Source organism: Phyllostomus discolor, chromosome 1 (assembly GCF_004126475.2).
Source record: "Phyllostomus discolor isolate MPI-MPIP mPhyDis1 chromosome 1, mPhyDis1.pri.v3, whole genome shotgun sequence".
NCBI classification, from domain to species: Eukaryota; Metazoa; Chordata; class Mammalia; order Chiroptera; family Phyllostomidae; genus Phyllostomus; species Phyllostomus discolor.
In genome coordinates, this window is record NC_040903.2 from 145963920 (window position 1) to 145984483 (window position 20564).

The 20564-nt window shown below is 38.6% G+C and overlaps 1 protein-coding gene across 1 annotated transcript in view; it reads left to right on the forward strand.

Moving 5' to 3' along the window:
* SUPT16H (SPT16 homolog, facilitates chromatin remodeling subunit) overlaps positions 1-20564 on the forward strand; it is a 45416-nt gene that overhangs the window by 17493 nt on the left and 7359 nt on the right. Inside the window, exons 7-22 of the mRNA XM_028504255.2 lie at positions 471-643; positions 5550-5640; positions 7342-7415; positions 7782-7894; positions 11355-11420; positions 11518-11613; positions 11698-11813; positions 11896-12049; positions 12575-12702; positions 13398-13533; positions 13640-13766; positions 14021-14139; positions 14635-14760; positions 15088-15200; positions 15465-15540; positions 15944-16113. Of these exons, the coding sequence (XP_028360056.1) occupies positions 471-643; positions 5550-5640; positions 7342-7415; positions 7782-7894; positions 11355-11420; positions 11518-11613; positions 11698-11813; positions 11896-12049; positions 12575-12702; positions 13398-13533; positions 13640-13766; positions 14021-14139; positions 14635-14760; positions 15088-15200; positions 15465-15540; positions 15944-16113 (1878 nt within the window). The remainder of the gene's footprint in view (positions 1-470; positions 644-5549; positions 5641-7341; positions 7416-7781; positions 7895-11354; positions 11421-11517; positions 11614-11697; positions 11814-11895; positions 12050-12574; positions 12703-13397; positions 13534-13639; positions 13767-14020; positions 14140-14634; positions 14761-15087; positions 15201-15464; positions 15541-15943; positions 16114-20564) is intronic.

Sequence of the window (20564 nt, forward strand, 5' to 3'; positions counted from 1 at the left end):
GCCTGGCAGAAAATTGTAAAACACACCACCGTCCAAAAAATAAAAATCTTAGTAGGTGTTTTAAAATCTAATTCCCCTTCTAATTTTTAAAAATACTGTTAAAAAAAAGGCTTTTTTTTCTTAGTCTGAAGGGACTAATTCAGAGTGAATACTGTAGTTCATAGTGCACTGGTGGATAAGTGACTTCTCACTACTTTACTGTTAGAATATCAATAAAATTTAGTATATCCTTTGCATATTTAGGACACAACTCAACTTTTCACTGAATTTTTATGCTAAAAATTTGAGTGTCTAATTTTACTTCAGAGCCTTTATAACCCAATTTATTTATTATTTTAAAGTTTGTCCTTCTGGTTCAGCTTTGGGATATAGCAGGGAAAGTCAGTGATTACAAGTGTTCTGTGTCAGTGATGCTAAGGACTTTCCTAGTTTAGATAATGTATGAAATGTTTTCTTCCCTTGGTCTCTAGCGACAAGAATCACATGCATTTTGGCGCCATCACCTGTGCCATGGGTATTCGCTTCAAATCTTACTGCTCCAACCTTGTTCGCACTTTGATGGTTGACCCTTCTCAGGAAGTTCAAGAAAATTACAACTTTTTGCTCCAGCTTCAGGAGGAGCTGCTAAAGGAATTAAGACATGGTGAGGTACCTTATAAAAGAAGGTTAGAAATCATGTAATAAGAATGTTATTAGGTTTATGTGAGCTTATATCCCTGAGGCTCTCATACTAAAAATAGAATTAGATTTCACTAACATCTAATTATCCTAGCATTTAGTTCTTGAATCTACTTTTCTTTTAGACATGAGTGGTTATTATGTTTTTACACTGATGTTTACAAAAAACCCTTTAACTGGTTATACCTCTGTGTCCAGATCTTCATAAAATATTGTGGCCTTATTACTCTTTCAGAACTTTAGAAAGTTTTTTTTAATTGAGGTATAATTGACATACAAAATTATATTAGTTTCAGGTGTACAACATAATGATTCAATATTCGTACATATTGCAAGTGCTCATCACAGCAAGTTTAGTTAACGTTTGTTACCATACAAAGAGTTTTTTTTCTTGTGATAAGGGGAAACTTTTAAGGTTTACTCTCAGCAACTTTCAAATATGCAATACAATATTATTAACTATGGTTGCCACACTGTATGTTACATCTCTATAACTGATTTCCTTTATAACTGGAAGTTTGTACCGTTTGACTCCCTTCACCCATTTCACCCACCTCCCACCCCTGCCTGTGTCATCCTCCAATCTGTTTTCTCTGTGAGCTTGGCTAGTTGATTGATTTGCTAGGGATGGCTCAATGGATTGAGCTCTGGCCTGAGAACTGAAAGGTCACCAGTTCAATTCCCAGTTAGGGTACATGCCTGGGTTGCAGGCCAGGGCCCCAATTGAGGGTGTTTGAGAGGCAAACAATTGATGTTTCCTTCCCTCTCTTTATCCCCTGCCCCTCCCTTCCTCTCTCTCTAAAAACGTAAATAAATAAAATATTTTTTAAAAATAGATTTCACATATAAGAGGGATTATATAGTATTTGTCTCTCTGTCTCACTTAGTATAATGCCCTAAGGTCCATCCATGTTGTTGCAGAATGCAAGATTTTGTTCTTTTAGTCTTGACCCTTAAACAACTCAGGGTTTAGGGGCATTGATTTCATTCAAAGTCAAAAATCCACATATAACTTTGGGCTCCCAAAAATTTTACTGATAGATTACTGTTGCCCAGAAACCTTACCAATAACATAAACACATTTTGTATGTTATATATTATATTTTTACAATAAATTAAAGCTAGAGAAAGGAAAGTGTTATGTAGAAAATCATAATGAAAGTACATTTGTAGTAGTATTTATTGAAAAGTTCACATACAAGTGGACCCATGCAGTTCAAACTGGTGGTGTTCAAAGGTCAACTGACCGCATTTACTTTTTTTTTTTTTTAATTAAGATTTTATTTATTTATTTTTAGAGAGGGAAGGAAGGGAGAAAGAGAGAGAGAGAGAAACATCAATGTGTGGTTGCTGAGGGTCATGGCCTGCAACCCAGGTATATACCCTCAACGGGGAATCGAACCGCGACACCTTGGTTTGCAGCCCGCGCTCAATCCACTGAGCTACACCAGCCAGGGCCCGCGTTTACTTTTTTATCCACTCATCTGCTGGTGGACACTTAGGCTGTTTCTACATCTTGACTATTGTAAATAATGCTGCAGTGAACCTGGGAGTGCATATATCTTTTCCCCTTAGTGTTTTCATGGTTGGTTGGTTGGTTGGTTGGTTGGTTTTAGTAAATACCCAGAAGTGGACTTGCTGAATCATATGGCAGCTCTATTTTTAATTTTTTGTGGACCTTCCATATTGTTTTTCATAGTGGCTGCACCAACTTACAGTCCCACCAACAATACTCAAGGGCTTCCTTTTCCCCACATCCTTGCTGACACTTGTTATTTCTTGTCTTTTTGTTAATGGCTATTCTCACAGGTATGAGATGATACCTTATTATGGTTTTGGTTTGCATTTCCTTGATGATTAGGGATGCTGAGCATCTTTTCATGCACCTGTTGGCCATCTGTATGTTTTCATTTGGAAAATGTTCAGATTTTCTTCTCATTTTTTAATAGGATTGTTTTATTACTATTGAGTTTTGTGAGTTCTTTGTATATTTGCAATATTAACTCTTATTAGATATATGATTTGCAAATATTTTCTCCTATTCGGTTCATCACCTTTTCATTTTGTCAGTGGTTTCCTTATATATGCAGAAGCTTTTTATTGTGACATAGTCCCACTTACTGATTTCTGCTGTTAGTGTCAAATCTCAATAGTCACTGCCAAGTCTGATGCCAAGAAGCTCACTGCCAGCCCTGGCTGGGGTGCTTGGTTGGTGAGAGTGTCATCCTGGTACACCAGGGTTCTGTGGTTTCAGGTTTTACATTCAAGTCTGTAATCCATTTTGAATTAATTTTTTGTGTGTTGTTTAAGATAGTGGTCCAGGTTTATTTTTCTGAATGTTATAGCCCAGTTTTCCCATCACCATTTATTAAACAGAGGTTCTGTCTCCATTTTCTATTTTTGGCTCAATTATCAGAAAATAATTGATCATATATGTGTGAATTTCTCAGCTTTCTGTTACATTGATCTTTGTGTCTGTTTTTAATGAAAATGCCTTGCTGTTTTGATTACTGTAGCTTTGTAATACAGTTTGAAATCAAGGAGCATGACATCTTCAGGTTTGTTCTTTTTTCTCAGGATTGCTTTAGCTGTTCTTTTGTAGTTACATACAGATTTTACAATTGTTTGTTCTAATTCTCTGTAAGAGTATTGGAACTTTGATAGGGATTACGTTGAATTTGTAGATTGCTTTGGTTGTATGGATATTCTTGGAATCTATGAGCATGGAATATCTTTCCATTTCTTTGTGTCTTCAATTTCTTCATCAGTGTCTTATTGTTTTCAGTGTACAGATCTTTTACATCCTTGGTTAAATTTCTTCCTGGATATTTTACTCTTCTTGATGCAGTTGTAAGATGGGACTGTTTTCTTAATTCTGATAGTTTGTTATTAGTATTTATAAACTCCATAGATTTCTGTATATTAATTTTACATCCTGCAACTTGACTGACTTTATTCTAACAGGTTTTTGGATTTTCTATATATAATATGCCATCTTCAAATAGTGGTAGTTTTACTTTTTTCTTTCCAGTTTAGATGCCTTTTATTTCTTTTTCTTGCCTAATTGCTTTGGCTAAGACTTCCAATAGTATGTTGAATGAAAGTGGGAGAGAGGGTATCATCCTCTTCCTGATCTTAGAGAAAAAGCTTTCAGCTTTTCACCACTAAATATGATGTTAGGTGCGGGCTTGTCGTATATGACCTTTATTATATTGAGGTACATTTCTTCTATACCCACTTTCTTGAGAGGTTTTGGTAAATGAGTGTTGATTTTTTTTTAAATCCTCGCCTGAGGATATGTTTATTGATTTGGGGGAGTGGGGACAGTGAGAGAAACATGGATGTGAAAGAGAAACATCAATCTGTTGCCTCCCCTATGTGCCTCGACTACTCACAACCTAGCTATGTGCTCTGAGTGGGGCTCAAACCCACAGCCTTTTGATGTACTGGATGATGGTCCAACCAACTGAGCCACCCAGCCAGGTGTAGGTGTTCAATTTTGTCAAATACTTTTCCTACATCTATTGAGGTGATTATATGATTTTTGTCTTTTATTTTGTTAATGTGATATATCATTGATTGAATTATGTGTGTTGAATTATCCTCGCATTCCTGGAATAAATCCCACTTAACTTCAGTATATGATCCTTTTAATGTAGTTCTCAATTTGGAAGAATCTTAGAATGTTCTGAGAAATAGTATCTCTACTAATAAAATGTATGATGTTAATTCTACATTGAATGGATAGAAATAATATTAGTATAAGAGCAACCCTGCTAAACAAGGAACCACCTCTTGGTAACTGGGTACATAGGACTTTACATTTACCACCATTAACCCACTTTGTAGGCCCACTCATGTTGCCCAGAGCTCCCAGATATCATTTCTCCATGATATCTCAAGTCAGTTTTGAGAAATCCTACTGGAAATCATGGTCATAGGTTGTTGAATGAGGATAAAGATACCTCTGAGGCTATAATATCTGGACTACTCTGACTTGAAATATCTGTTTATACCTAAATTCTGAAAAATAAAGGCCAGAGTCCTTCTGTAGTCCTGTTTTTTAAAATGTATAGTAACTTGAATGTGTTGCCATTTATCAACACTTTAAAAGCTTTCTTTTTTGTTTTTTAAGGTTAAGGAACTTAGTTATAACTTCTCTTTTTTTTAAGATTTTATTATTTTTAGAGAGGGAAGGGAGAGAAAGAGAGAGAAACATCAATGTGCGGTTGCTGGGGGCCATGTCCTGCAACCCAGGCATGTGCCCTGACTGGGAATCGAACCTGCGACACTTTGGTTCACAACCTGCGCCCAATCCACTGAGCTACGCCAGCCAGGGCTAAAAGCTTTCTTTTTAAAAAAATATATTTTATTGATTATGCTATTATATTGTCCCACTTTTTTTCTCCCCTTTATTCCCCTCCACCCTGCAACCCCACTCCCACCAGCATTCCCCCTCCCCCCTTATTTTATGTCCATGGGTCATATATATAACTTCTTTGGCTTCTCCATTTCCTACACTATTCTTAACCTCCCCCATCTATTTTGTACCTACAGTTTATGCTTCTTATTCCCTGTACATTTACACCATTCTCCCATAAAAGCTTTCACTGAGACCACCTGGTGTTCCATAGTCTTCCAGGTCAGTGATTCTCAAATAGTGTAGTTAAGAATACACGGTGGATTGTTTTAAAGAATACTAATTTCTAAACCTTCACATTTCTGAAAGGAACTATATTCCTTAGTTTACACCTTGAGAGACTACTTTAGGAAATAGAATAACTACAGCGGAAATGTTGATTTAAAAATACAGTTTTGTTTTTTTAATTTTCTGGAAGATACTTCATGTTCTTTTTCTGGCTTGTCATTAGGTGTGAAGATATGTGATGTGTATAATGCTGTCATGGATGTGGTTAAAAAGCAGAAGCCCGAACTGCTGAACAAAATTACCAAAAACCTAGGGTAAGATGCTACGGATGTACATTGTTGCTCTGAGTCATTTTTTATGACTGGCCGTGGTCAGGCAGAGTATTCGTAGATTGATTCAACCAACATTTATGGACCATTATGGACTAGTAAACTTCACTGTGTGCCAGGCACACAGTGTTACCTGAAAATGTGAGAAAGATTTAAGTTCTCCGAGGAATAGGGTGGAGATTTTTCTAGACTGATACAGTAGATGCCAGTAGGTGTTTTCAGCTTAAATTACAAATGTTAGGAAACATTACATGCTATATTTTCTCTTGGAGCACCTCACCTCACCTCACATTTGAAGATTAAATACTGTGAGCCTTATAACCCCATGATTGCTCTTCTGGGTATATATCTGAAGAAACCCAGAACACTAGTTTGAAGGAATATATGTACCCCTATGTTCACTGAAGCGTTAGTTACAATAGCCAAGCTATGAAAGCAGCCCAAGTGCCCACCACTGTACACCACCACTTTTTAAGTGGATTAAAAAGCTATGGTCCATACATATAATGGAATATTACTTGTTCATATACAAGAAGAAAATCTTACCATTTGCCATAGCATGGATGGACCTGGAGGGTATTATGCTAAGTGAAATGAGTGAGTTAGAGAAAGACAAATACCATGTGATTTTACTCATATATGGAATCTAATGAACAAACAAAACAGAAACAGACTCATAGATACAGAGAATAGACTAATGATTGCCAGAGTGGAGGGGCAGTGAAGGAATTGAGAAGCACAGATGATAGTTAAAAAATAATCATGGGGATATAAAGTACAGCATAGGAAATATGAAATATAATTAGTAATGTAATAACTATGTATAGTGTCAGGTATTGGAAATAGAGGGAACACTTTGTAAAGTATGTGATTGTCTAACTACTGTGCTGTACATGTTTGAATTTTTATTTAATCCAGTGTTTTGCAAATGTATTTGACCATTAAATACCTAGAAATAACTGATAACATCTTACAGAACCAAAGACATTTTGGGAAACAAAAGCTCTAAGCAGTCTCCTTAGATGAAAATTAGTGTGGAGTATATGGTTACTTTCTGGATTTCTCTAATGGGCAAGAGGAAATATATTGATTTGATACCAAGTCTTGGCCCAGGTGACTTAAGGAGTCTAGTTATCAGCATTCCACTAAAAATCACCTCTCGTTATCCAGTTATAACTGTCTTAATAATGTGCCCCTTAATAGTCTCTGCTAAGCTTATAGGAAAAAAAATTCCTAACTTGATTTCAGGGTGGAGATAAAAATTTAAATGTGAGTGTATAAGCTAAAATAAATAACACTTGATATAATAAATGTTAAGTGGAGTACTTAATTAGGATATTATTTTCAACTTACTAAAAGTACAAAGACTTCCCTAATCTTTCTTAACTGACTGATGAGCAGCAGAAATCACTCAACATGTTTGCCTGCCTTATCTTTGAACTTAAAATAGGATATATTGTGGGAGCATTTGAGATCTTGCTCCCTGGCATTTGTTGTCAGTTTGGCTCAAATAAACTCTTACTGGAAAAAAAATAGGTTGCTCTGTCTGTGGAGTAGCCTCTTCCTTGTCCTACTGCTTTACTAGTAAACTCTTTCACTTCAAACTCAGGAAGAAATAGCATATATTGCACATGACCTGTGTGCAAGATGTTATAGCCTATTGCTGAAGTGTCTCTTCTTTTTTAGGTTTGGAATGGGAATTGAATTCCGTGAAGGCTCTTTAGTGATTAATAGTAAGAATCAGTACAAACTGAAGAAAGGTAAGTTTTACATTCATGCAATAGGAAAATACTGTTTTGTTTTAATTTTTTAAAATTTTATTTATTTTATTTTTAGACAGGGGAAGGGAAGGAGAGAGGGAGAAAAACATCAATGTGTAGTTGCCTCCCATGTGCCCCCTAGTGGGGACCCAGCCTGCAACTTAGGCATGTGCCCCGACTGGGAATCGAACCAGTGACCCTCTGGTTCACAGGCCTGCACTCAATCCACTTAGCCACACGAGCCAGGGCAGGAAAATACTGTTTTGAATAATTTCCTTTAGCTTTGTCTCTCCCTCTTCTCTACATAAAATCTGCATTTCTCTGTCCTTTTACAACCATGGTCTGATTCCTCTTTTGCTATTTTAGGGATGGTTTTCAGCATCAATTTGGGATTCTCAGACCTGACTAACAAGGAAGGGAAGAAACCAGAAGAGAAAACCTATGCCCTATTCATTGGTGACACAGTGCTTGTGGATGAGGTATGTATGCTTCTTAAACTTTTGAGTGCTTGTGAATTGACTTTTCAGGGACATTTTGTACTTCTTAAAGGTCTTTGAGGGGAGATGACCTAGCCAAGGGAACAAATCCATGTGATAGCATGACCTAACAGCTAGGAATAGAGACACAGAGATTGTACTTCAAGTACAGGGAATGATTTAACCTAATTTACACATTGTGGCTTGAACCTTGACAGTATCAGCTAATTCTAATAATGGAACTGATTTTTTTTTTTTTTTAAATAATGGCTTTACTGAGTTTCAATCTATGTGCCATATAATCCACCCACTTAAAGTGTACAATCTAGCCCTGGCTGGTTTGACTGAGTGGATTGTGTGCCAGCCTGTGAACCAAAGGGTCGCTGGTTTGATTCCCAGTCAGGGCCCATGCCTGGGTTGTGGGCCAGTCCTCAATGGGGAGCGTGTAAGAGGCAACTACACATTAATGTTTCTCTCCCTCTCTTTCTCCTTCCCTTCTCCTCTGTCTAAAAATAAATAAATAAAATCTTTTTTTTTTTTAAAAAGTGTACAATCTAGTGATTTTTGTTGTATTCACAGGTGTTCAGTCATCACCACAATCTAATTTAAGAACATTTTCACCTCAAAAAGAAACTCTGTACCCATTAGCAGTCACTCCGTATATTCCCTCCCAAGTCCTCTAGGCCTAGACAATGATTAAACTACTTTCTGCCTTGAAGGATTTCCTTATTCTGAATATTTGTGGTCTTCTGTGACTGTTTTTGTTTGTTTGTTTGTTTGTTTTTTACTTAGCTGGAAGTGATTCTTGATGATGGTGGTGGTAATGGTGATGATGATGATGATGATAACAAAAATTTCATTATTATAAGCTAAGCACTTCGATGCATTAATTTATTGATGCATTAATAGGGTTATCCTGACAGTAACCCTATTAAGTAGATATTCTTATCCTCACATACAGAACAGGAAACTGAGGCAGAGAGAAGTTTAAGTAACTTGCCAAATGTTAACACAGCTAGATAGTGATGGTGCCAGGTTTCAAATCAGGCCTGTATTCTTAATCATTACTCCAATGTTGCCTCCCAAATTATAGTTCCTATTGAAAGGTTGGGATCTAAGAACTGTATTTATTCTTTTTTTTAAATATATATATTATTGATTATGCTATTACAGTTGTTCCATTTTCTCCCCTTCACTCCCCTCCACACCTCCTCCCACCCACATTCCCCCGCTTTAAGTTCATGTCCGTGTGTCGTACATATAAGTTCTTTGGCTTCTACTATTTCCCATACTATTCTTACCCTCCCCCTGCGTGTTTTCTACCTACCATCTATGCTACTTATTCTCTGTACCTTTCTCTTGCCCTCTCCTCCTCCGATTGCCCTGTTGCTAACCCTCCATGTAATCTCCATTTCTGTGGTTCTGTTCTGGTTCTAGTTGATTGCTTAGTTTGTTTTTGTTTTAGGTGTGGTTGTTAATTATTGTGAGTTTGCTGTCATTTTACTGTACATGTTTTTTATCTTCTTTTTCTTAGATAAGTCCCTTTAACATTTCATATAATACGGGCTTGGTGATGATAAACCCCTTTAACTTGACCTTATCTGAGAAGCACTTTATCTGCCTTCCATTCTAAATGATAGCTTTGCTGGACAGAGCAATCTTGGATGTGGGTCCTTGCCTTTCATGACTTGGAATACTTCTTTCCAGCCCCTTCTTGCCTGCAAGTTTTCTTTTGAGAAATCAGTTGACAGTCTTATCAGAACTCCTTTGTAGGTAATTCTCTTCTCTTGCTGCTTTTAAGATTCTGTCCTTATCCTTAATCTTGGGTAATATAATTGTGATGAGCCTTGTTGTGCACTTCCTCGGGTCCAACTTCTTTGCAACTCTCTGAGCTTCCTGGACTTCCTGGAAGTCTACTTCCTTTGCCAGATTGGGGAAGTTCTCCTTCGTTATCTATTCAAATAAGTTGTCCATTTCTTACTCTTCCTCTTCTCCTTCTGGCACCCCTATGATTCGGATGTTGGAACATTTAAAGATGTCCTGGGAGTTCCTAAATCTCTCCTCATTTTTTTTTTAATTCTTGTTTCTTCATTCTTTCTGTTTGGTTGTTTCTTCCTTTGGCTCCAAGCCATTGGTTTGAGTCCCGTTTTCCTTCTCATCACTATTGGTTCCCTGTACATTTTCCTTTATTTCACTTAGCGTAGCCCTCATTTTTTCATCTAATTTACAACCATATTCAACCAATTCTGTGAGCATCCTGATTACCAGTGTTTTAAATTGTGTATCTGATAGGTTGGCTATCTCTTCATCGCTTAGTTGTATTTTTTCTGGAGCTTTGATCTGTTCTTTCGTTTGAGCCAATTTTTTTGGTCTTGACATGCCTGTTAGGTAGTAAGGGGCAGAGCCTTAGGTGTTCACTGGGGTGGGGCAACATAGTTACCAGGTTGTGACGCTGTATGTGAGGCAGTGGTCTGAGAGGGAACAGTGGTACTTGATCTGCTCTCTGCCCGATTTCAGTCACTTCCCCTACTTCCCACCAGCAAATTGGGCCCCTGTGGTGCTGATTCCCATGTGGGTGGGTTTGTGTACATTCTAGGACCCTGTGGGTCTCCAACGAACTCTCCTGTGAGGCTGGGAATTTCTCCAGGCACCTCATCCTGCACAGGTGTTTTTAGTCGGAGCTTTGAGGCTTTATTTCCCTGCGCTGAGACCCTGGGTAATGTGGTCTGTCTCATTCCCCAGTTTCGCCTGGTTTATCTGCAAGTGAATGTGGGGCCACCCAGTCCACCAGCCACCATGCACACTGCATCCTGCTCCACAATCTGCTGCCTCGCTGAGTCAGCTAGCCACTGCTTTACGCACCCGGGGTCCAGGCCAGCCGCTGCTTTGCCTTGAGCCCTCTCTGTCTCAGCCGCCTGACTCTGCCCCTCCTACCAGTCTGGATGAATGTGTCTACTTTAACTCTTTGGTTGTCAGACTTCCATACAGTTCAGTTTTCTATCAATACTGGTTGTTTTTTGTTTCTAAATTATTGTCCTTATTTTGGTTGTGGGGGGAGGCACAGTGTGTCTACCTATGCCTCCATCTTGGCTGGAATTTATCCAGCCAAGAACTGGATTTATTCTCTTTTTTTAAATATTTTATTTATTTATTTTTAGGGAGGGAAGGAAGGGAGTGGGCGGTGGGGGGAGAGAGAGAGAGAGATCAATGTGCAGTTGCTGGGGGTTATGGCCTGCAACCCAGGAATGTACCCTGGCTGGGAATTGAACCTGGGACACTTTGGTTCCCAGCCCGCGCTCAATCCACTGAGCTATGCCAGCCAGGGCTGAACTGGATTTATTCTTAATCAAAGATAATAGTATCCAGAGGTCCAAAGCATTGCCCAGGTACATCCTCGGTTAAAAGCTGGAAGTGTTTCATTTAAGAGTTCTTATAGATACCTGACTTCTCCCTATTACTCTAGGATGGCCCAGCCACTGTTCTCACTTCTGTGAAGAAGAAAGTAAAGAATGTGGGCATTTTTCTAAAGGTAGGTGGCACAGGAATTTTGGGTACACTGACGAAGATAAACAATAATGGCTGAAAAATTAAAACCCAGATTTCTGATTATGACTTTTCCCCCATAGAATGAGGATGAAGAAGAAGAGGAAGAGGAGAAAGACGAGGCTGAAGACCTGTTGGGAAGAGGTTCTCGGGCAGCATTACTTACAGAAAGAACGCGAGTGAGTTTACTGTTTTAAACTACATTGATCTTATGTCTGTCATGTGGATCACATGTTCTGACAGTTTGGGGTTTTCTTCTCTAGAATGAGATGACTGCAGAAGAGAAGCGAAGAGCACATCAAAAAGAACTAGCAGCTCAACTCAATGAGGAAGCAAAGAGGCGATTGACTGAACAGAAAGGAGAACAGCAGATTCAGAAGTAAGAGTTTGCATTGAGCAGTGAGGTTGTCTCAGGATTATATGTGATTGAAATTTCTCATAAAATTTTATCTCTACTCTAGAGCTCGCAAATCTAACGTGTCCTATAAAAACCCATCTTTGATGCCTAAGGAACCACATATTCGGGAAATGAAGATCTATATTGATAAGAAGTATGAGACTGTAATAATGCCTGTGTTTGGCATAGCAACACCTTTTCACATTGCCACAATCAAGGTACTAACATTGAAATAGGTTTTTTACACCCTGCTTCTTAAAGTAGATTATTGTTCTGTCTAAATGACCTGTCCCACTCTTCTCCTACAGACTTTGCCCTTCTCACTTATCTCTTGCTCTTACTTTCCTTCCTTTTCAGTTTTCATCTTTGTAGAAAGTTAAATGATCTATTCTAGAAACATAATTTTTCTCTCTTTCCTTGAACATTTTTAAAGCATTTTTTAACCTGTGGTTTTACACATAGCATAAGGTACTTGGAGAATTTGTTGTTCTTTTGGAAGCACATTTTGTCGTGTGAGAAGATATGCTAACTATGTAGTTTATTTGATTGATTGATTGAATTTATTGGGGTGACACTGGTTCACAAAACCACACAGGTTTCACATGTTTATTACATTTAGGTTAAGGTTTACAGGCTAGGTTTAGCGGTCAGCTTGTAACTCCTAACTTAATTTTAGCATTCTAATTTTTATCAAGAAAATAATCCTGTTTGTTTATTTCAATGCTTTTTCTTTTCTTCAACAGAATATAAGTATGTCGGTGGAGGGAGATTATACTTACTTGCGAATTAACTTCTATTGCCCAGGCAGTGCTCTGGGCAGGAATGAGGGCAACATTTTTCCTAACCCAGAAGCCACTTTTGTCAAGGAAATGTGAGTCCCCAGGAAAACAACCATCCCTAAATTCCTCCTGGCTGGAGTGGCTCTCTCAGAAACATTTCATTCTCTGTGCTGTGTCCTCCCCTACTACTAAATGGCAAAGCATCCCTCAGTGGCACTTGTTTAGGATCACCTTGCTTTGTACTATTTTGAGAATGGTCTCTTGAGATGGGTACAAGATTTATCTAGATGATCACTTAGTAAGTTATTTAATGGCTAATCACTGGGGTATACACCTGAAAGTAATTTAATATTGTATATTGAAAAATACTGAAAAATAAAAAGTGATTAAAAAATAAACTTGTAAAACTCAATTCAAAAAAAATAACATCCTCATGAAAATATTTTATACTAACTGCATGTATTTTGCAATAGAATTTCAAGGAAATGTGTGCCACATTGGAGTCTATTTTCTTGTGTTACAGAATGAGATAATTTGGAATGTTATGCCAGGTTCGAAAAATAAATGTGATTGTCCCATCCAATGGATTAGCCATTCAAAACATTCTCTGTTTAAGAGAGAAGAAAGGGAGAGTTGTTATGTATTTAGCTTCCCAGACGTTATCCCACCCACCATTCAGTAGCACTGTTTTCTTCTAACAACATTAAGCCAATTATAAAATACATAATGAGTGCGGGTTACCTAGCCCAGTGAAGAAACTTACATAAATGCTTCCCCCTGTCTACAGTACATACCGAGCTTCAAATATGAAGGCACCTGGAGAACAAACGGTACCAGCCTTGAACCTTCAGAATGCTTTCCGAATTATAAAAGAAGTACAGAAGCGTTATAAGACTCGGGAAGCAGAAGAGAAAGAGAAGGAGGTGAGCCTGGACATAGAATAAGCACCTTTCTGCAAAAGGGTGCTGATTTAGATTTGGGGGACATGTAAAGATACTGAATATTCGCATTGATTTTCATTCTGCTTAGGGCATTGTGAAACAAGACTCCCTGGTGATCAATCTAAATCGGAGTAACCCCAAACTGAAAGATTTATACATTCGTCCTAACATTGCCCAGAAAAGGATGCAAGGTTCACTGGAGGCCCATGTCAATGGTATGGATGATCTCTCACATGCCTGGGGCATCGGGGACACATTTGTAAGAATGACAGATCAGACAATCCAGTATGAAGGCTGGGAGGAATCTACTTACATTGCTGTATGGACAAAATGAATGGAAAGCTCTCTCTGTACAGTTGTTGGTATTTCCTTTGACCCTGTTCAAATCAGTCAGGAAAGGTTCAGTGACTTTTGGCCAAACTGTTGGTGCTGCTTGGTAATTAGCTGCTTCCTCCACTCCTCCCCCCAGGCTTCCGCTTCACATCTGTTCGAGGAGACAAAGTGGATATTCTGTACAATAACATCAAGCATGCTTTGTTTCAGCCCTGTGATGGAGAAATGATTATTGTCTTGCACTTTCACCTCAAGGTATACTTTTCTACTTACCAGATGTGTGATCCTGGGCAGGGCCTTTCTGTTAGCTTCTGTCCTTTAAAGTAGTGATAAAATTGTCACTGATCACATAAGGTCATTAAGAAGATTGAGTAAAATAATGTTTATAAAGTTCATGGTGCCTAATATCTAGAAGGTGCTAAGCATGGTGTGATATATAAAGACCACAAAAACATAAGGTCTCCAAATTCCTCTTTCTGAAATAGAAAATTTTTGCTTTAGAGACAATTTTTTACCAACATAATCTCCAAAGGTCATTCTAATACGTAGGGGTACATTTTATAACTTATCTCTTTCACATTCCCAAATGTCATTAATTTATAGTGGTTGCAGGAATGGTTTAACTATTTTTACATAAATGCTGTTGTTTATATATTTTCACATTTTGTTTGTTGTTATCTGGCCGCCTTGTCTGTAGTATAGACTAAGTCTTCTGACTTTTTCCTTGTTCTTTCTACCTTATACTCTCAGAATGCCATCATGTTTGGGAAAAAGCGGCACACAGATGTACAGTTTTACACAGAAGTGGGAGAGATCACCACGGACTTGGGGAAACATCAGCATATGCATGACCGAGATGACCTCTATGCTGAGCAGGTCAGTGAAATTTAGTATTTTATTTGTGGGGTAGTGAGGTAGGATGTGGTCCAAATCTGAGCTCAGTAGTTGTTGTATTTTGTAAGCAATCCCTGAATCTGTCTACAGAATAACTCAGATATCTGCTGAGCTGGTATGGTCCAGTGATCTATGGATTAGACTAGGTTGCAGACTCAGCTCTACAGTTAATGGTATGGTGGCTTTTAATTAGGTGTACCCATTAGTATCACAGATATCACTACCAAAGCACTTCAGATTTTTTGAAAGGATATACTGTCAACAAGTAAAGTGATGGCTTTAATTAACTGGAATTCTTTTCTTCTGCAGATGGAACGAGAAATGAGGCACAAACTAAAAACTGCCTTTAAAAATTTCATTGAGAAAGTAGAGGCTCTAACTAAGGAAGAACTGGAATTTGAAGTGCCTTTTAGGGACTTGGGGTAACATATTCCAACTTTTTTTTTTGCCTGAAGTTTCACTTTTAGAAGAATGGTTATTATTCCTTTTTCATGTAACTGATAACATTTGTTTCCTCTTAAAACTTTAAGGGCTGGGGTGAGTGGCTAAGACTGAGGGGCATCCTCTAGAAATAAGTCTATAGAGTATGCTGGAGTTGTTGGGGGTGGGAAAAGGAAGTATGTTTATTGTGGCAGTAGCAGTTTCTCTCGCATTGAATTTAGTCTTGAGTTTCTTTTCTCTTTCAGATTTAATGGCGCTCCCTATAGGAGTACCTGCCTCCTCCAGCCCACTAGTAGTGCACTAGTAAATACTACAGAATGGGTAAGCATTTCTTACCTCCTTTTAGTGAGAAAATTATTAGAGAAAAAGGGAGGTGGATATTGTGAGAACTAGATCCTTGTTATTTCTTATGATTTTTACTTTTGACACTCACTTACCTTAGATATAAAACTTAATGAACAAATGATTCTTTAAAAGCCTTTTTAAATAGGTTTTTTTTTTCATAATTTCTTTACATATTTCCTTAAATTTATGCTCTTGAGAGCAGATTTTGATCTTGCATATTCTTTTACTGGAATTTCTTAGTATGTTTTACTGCTGTTGGTCTTTCCAAAAAAACAGTCTAATTATTTTTTATGTAGTGATTTGGAGTCTGAAAGTATTTGAAAATGCTAATGTTTAGAAAAAGTATTTATATGATAATGATCCAGTTCTTCCTTGACAGCCACCATTTGTGGTGACACTGGATGAAGTGGAGCTGATTCACTTTGAGCGGGTTCAGTTTCACCTGAAGAACTTTGATATGGTAATTGTCTACAAGGACTATAGCAAGAAAGTGACAATGATCAACGCCATTCCTGTAGCCTCTCTTGACCCCATCAAAGAATGGTTGAAGTAAGTAAATCTGCCAGCAATGTCCCATTTACCCCATGAGCCCTATATAAGTACGGTTTCTTATACATAAGAATCTGATATACTAAAGATGAGACTGTCATTGGGTTGGGTTATAGACTGGAACTTGAAAACTTTGGGATCAGAGCTACGGACTTTCAGGTCCTTTCTGACCCTGTGTGAGGTATACACACATGCATGCATACATACATACAACGATCTATACACATTTATAATAATATTTACAAAAAGTGGGGAGTGTTTCTTCTCTTTTTTTACTGAGATGACAGATAAAATTTTTTTTAAAAATTTTAGCTAATGCCCTGACTGGTGTGGCTCAAAGGATGGAGTGCCAGCCTCTGAACCCAAAAGTTGCCGGTTCGATTCTCAATCAGGGCCCCATTTGGGGCATGGGGGAGGCAACTGATCGATGTATCTCTCACACACTAATGTTTCTTTCCCTTTCTTACTCTCTCCCTTCCCCTCTGTCTAAAAATAAATAGCATCTTTAAAATAAAAATAAAATGAAATTTTAGCTGATGACACCATGTACTCACACATTAGCTAAAAGTATTTCTAATGGAAGTACCAGAACCCTGATAAATGAGATGTCTGTCACTCCCTAGGTAAAGGGTGAGACTTGAGTAGCCATGAATATAGTTTACTCTGCCCCCAAACTTGCCCCCCCACCTTATTCTCCTGGAAAGGGAGGTGCCATAAATGTAGTTTCCTCTTAAGAAATATGTTCAGAGCTTAGAAATAAACTGAGAAAAATAGAGGTTTATGGTTTCAAAAGGATTTTCCTGAGAAATATGTGGAGGTAGGTGATACAGGATCACAAATATTATGTGTAAGTGTATATCGCTTTTTCAAATTGGCTTTATTGAGGTGTAAGTTGTAATAAAATTTAGCAATATATGACTTGATGGTTTTTAAGATTTTATTATTTTTTTAGAGACAGGGTAGGGAGGGAGGAAGAGGGAGAGAAACATCGTTGTGCAAGAGAGAGACATTGATCTATTGCCTCTCTCACACCCCTAACTAGGGACCTGACCCACAACCCAGGCATGTGCCATGACTGGGAATTGAACTGGCAACCTTTTAGTTGGCAGGCAGGCTCTCAATCCACTGAGCCACACAAGCCAGGGCTGATTTGATGAATTCTAATAAACGTATACAGTCTCATATCTACCATCATAATCAGGATACAGAACATTTCCTTCACTCCTAAAAAGTGTTCATACATTGTTATAGCCAGTCCATTAACCCCATTCCTGGTTTCTGTTACTGTACATTTTGCAGAAGAATCTATAATTCTACATAAATGGAAATACACAGTATGTAATCTTTTGTATCTTGCATTCTTCTCTTAGCATAATGCTTTTAAATTTATAAAAATTATAAAATAATTTTTTAGAGTGCTAGAAATCCTGCAGTGTGTGAGGACTGTAATTGTTCCACATCCTCACCAGCACTTGTTGACAGTCTTTCTAATATTAGCTATTACAGTGTGTGTGTAGTGCTCTTTCTCTCATTGTGGTTTCACTTTGCATTTCCATGACTAATGATGTTGAGCACCTTTTCATATGCTTATGTGTCATTCTATACCTTTGATGGAGTATCTTCACATTTTTTGCCCCTGTTGAAAATCAGTTACTGAGTTGGAAGATTTGGGGGGCGGGGTGGGGGCTTCAAAACTATAGAAATGTATTATTTCACAGTTCTGGAGGCTGGGAGTCTAAATTCATGGTGTCATCAGGGTGCGTTCCTTCTAGAGGATTTGAAAGAGAATCTGTTCCATGATGTTGTCCTAACTTCTGATGGTTATAGGAAATTCTTGGCATTCCTTGGCTTGTAGATGCATCTGTGAGGAAGGAAAAATAAATTTCCTTCTACCCTTCTAAGTTTTTTTGGCTGGTCTAAATCAAATTGACATGAGACAGATTAACAGGAGAAAATTGCCAAATTGATTCTGTATATACATGTATGCATATACAGGGCTCCATAAGAATATGAGATCCTGGAACAAATTGGATACTTAAGTCTTTTTTTGTTTATTTTTAAATATATTTTATTGATTATGCTATTACAGTTGTCACAATTTTCTCCTCTTTAACCCCCTCCACTTGACACCTCCATTCCCTCCAGCAGTCCCTTCCTTAGTTCACGTCCATGAGTCATGCATGTAGGTTTGGGGGGGGGGGGGGGTTGTTTGTTTGTTTTTAATATATTTTATTGATTATGCTATTACAGTTGTCCCATTTCCCCCTTCACTCCCCTCCACCCTGTACCGCCTCTCCCATCCACGTTCCCCCCCCTTTAGTCCATGTCCATGTGTCATACTTATGAGTTCTTTAGCTTCTACATTTCCTGTACTATTCTTGCCCTCCCCCTATCTATTTTCAACCTACATTCTATGCTACTTATTCTCTATACCTTTTCCCCCTCTCTCCTCCTCCCCCCCCCCCACTGCTAGCCCCCCATGTGCCCTCCATTTCTGTGGTTCTGTTCCTATTCTAGTTGTTTACTTAGTTTCTTTTGGTTTTGCTTTGGGTGTGATTGTTAATAATTGTGAGTTTGCTGTCCTTTTACTATACATGTCTTTTCTTTATCTTCTTTTCTTAGATAAGTCCCTTTAGCGTTTCATAAAGTAAGGGCTTGGTGATGATGAACTCCTTTAATTTGACCTTATCTGAAAAGCACTTTATCTTCTCTTCCATTCTAAATGAGAGCTTTGCTGGAAAGAGCAATCTGGGATGTAGGTCCTTGTCTTTCATGACTTGGAATATTTCTTTCCAGCCCTTCTTGTCTGTAAGGTCTCTTTGGAGAAATCAGCTGACAGTCTGATGGGAACTCCTTTGTAGGTGACTGTCCCCTTAACTCTTGCTGCTTCTAGGATTCTCTCCTTCATTTTTACCTTGGCTAATGTAATTATGATGTGCCTTGGTGTGTTTCTGCTTGGGTCCAACTTCTTTGGGGCTCTCTGCGCTCCTTGGATTTCTTGGAAGACTGTTCCCTTTGCCAGTTTGGGGAAGTTCTCCTTTATTATTTGTTCAAATAACTTTTTCACTTGTTGGTCCTCCCCTTCTGGTACCCCTATAATTCGGATGTTGGAACGTTTAAAGGTGTCCTCGATGGTCTTAAGCTTTTCTTCGATTTTTTGAATTCTTATTTCATCATGTTCTCCTGCTTGGTTGATTCTATCTTCCTTCTGGTCCACTGTATTGTTTTGAGACTCAGATTCCTTCCTTTCACTATTGGCTCTCCTCTGTGTATCTTCCTGCATCCCTTTTGTGGTAATCTGCATTTTTTCATGTAATTTGCATCCCAAATCAACCAGTTCCGTGAGCTTCCTGATCACCAGTGTTTCGAACTGTGCATCTGATAGATTGGCTATTTCTTGGTCACTCAAAAGGATGAGTCCTGGGGGACTGATCTGTTCTGCTGGAAACATGTCTTATGTCTTTCACTGTCTCTCCTATTATTTTATTTATTTATTTTTTTCTCCGGTCTGGTCGTTCTTGTTACGGTGGGGGGCGGAGCCTTAGGTGTTCACCGGGGCTGGGCACCCCAGTCGCTAGATTGTGATGTTATATGTGGGGGCAGGGGCGGGAGCGGGGACAGGAGGGATCAATGGCCACAGTTTCGTTCTCCTGGAGTCAGACACTTCCCTGGGCTTCTGGGCCGTGAGCTCTGCCCTGGTCCACAATCGCTGCCCCACTGATTATCCCAGCCGCTGCTTGCGTACTCAGGGATCACCGCTGCACTGCTGCGCTCTTCCGCCCTGGATTGCTGTCACGCCGATTTTGCGCCAAATTTCCCCAACCTACGCGTGCCGGCGACCCACGCCAGCCCCGCGCCCGCTCAGCTCGTAGTCAGTCCCCTACCAGTCTGGATGTACGATCTACTTCAACTTCTTGGCTGTCCGACTTCCATTTAGATAAATCCTCTGACAGTTCTGATATTATGACTGCAAATCATTGTTGTAAATTATTGTTGTTCTGTTCTTGGTTATGCGAGGAGGTACGGTGCGTCCACCTATTCCTCCATCTTGCCAGAAGTCCGCATGTAGGTTTTTTGGCTATTCCATTTCCTGTATTGTTCTTAACACACCCCTGTCTATTTTTATCAGATTCATTGTTGTTAGTTCTGCATTTGTTGCCATTTTAATGTTCATAGTTCTGGTCTTCTTTTTTTTTGTATAGTTCCCTTTAACATTTCATATAATAATGGCTTGGTGATGATGAACTCCTTTAGTTTTACCTTGCCTGGGAAGCACTTTATCTGCCCTTCCTTTCTAAATGATAGCTTTGCTGGATAGAGTAATCTAGGTTGTAGGACCTTGTTTTTCATCACTTTGAATGCTGCTTGTCTGTTCCTTCTAGTCTGCAAAGTATCTTTTGAGAAATCAGCCCAAGGCCTTATTGGAACTCCTTTGTAGGTAACTCTCTGCT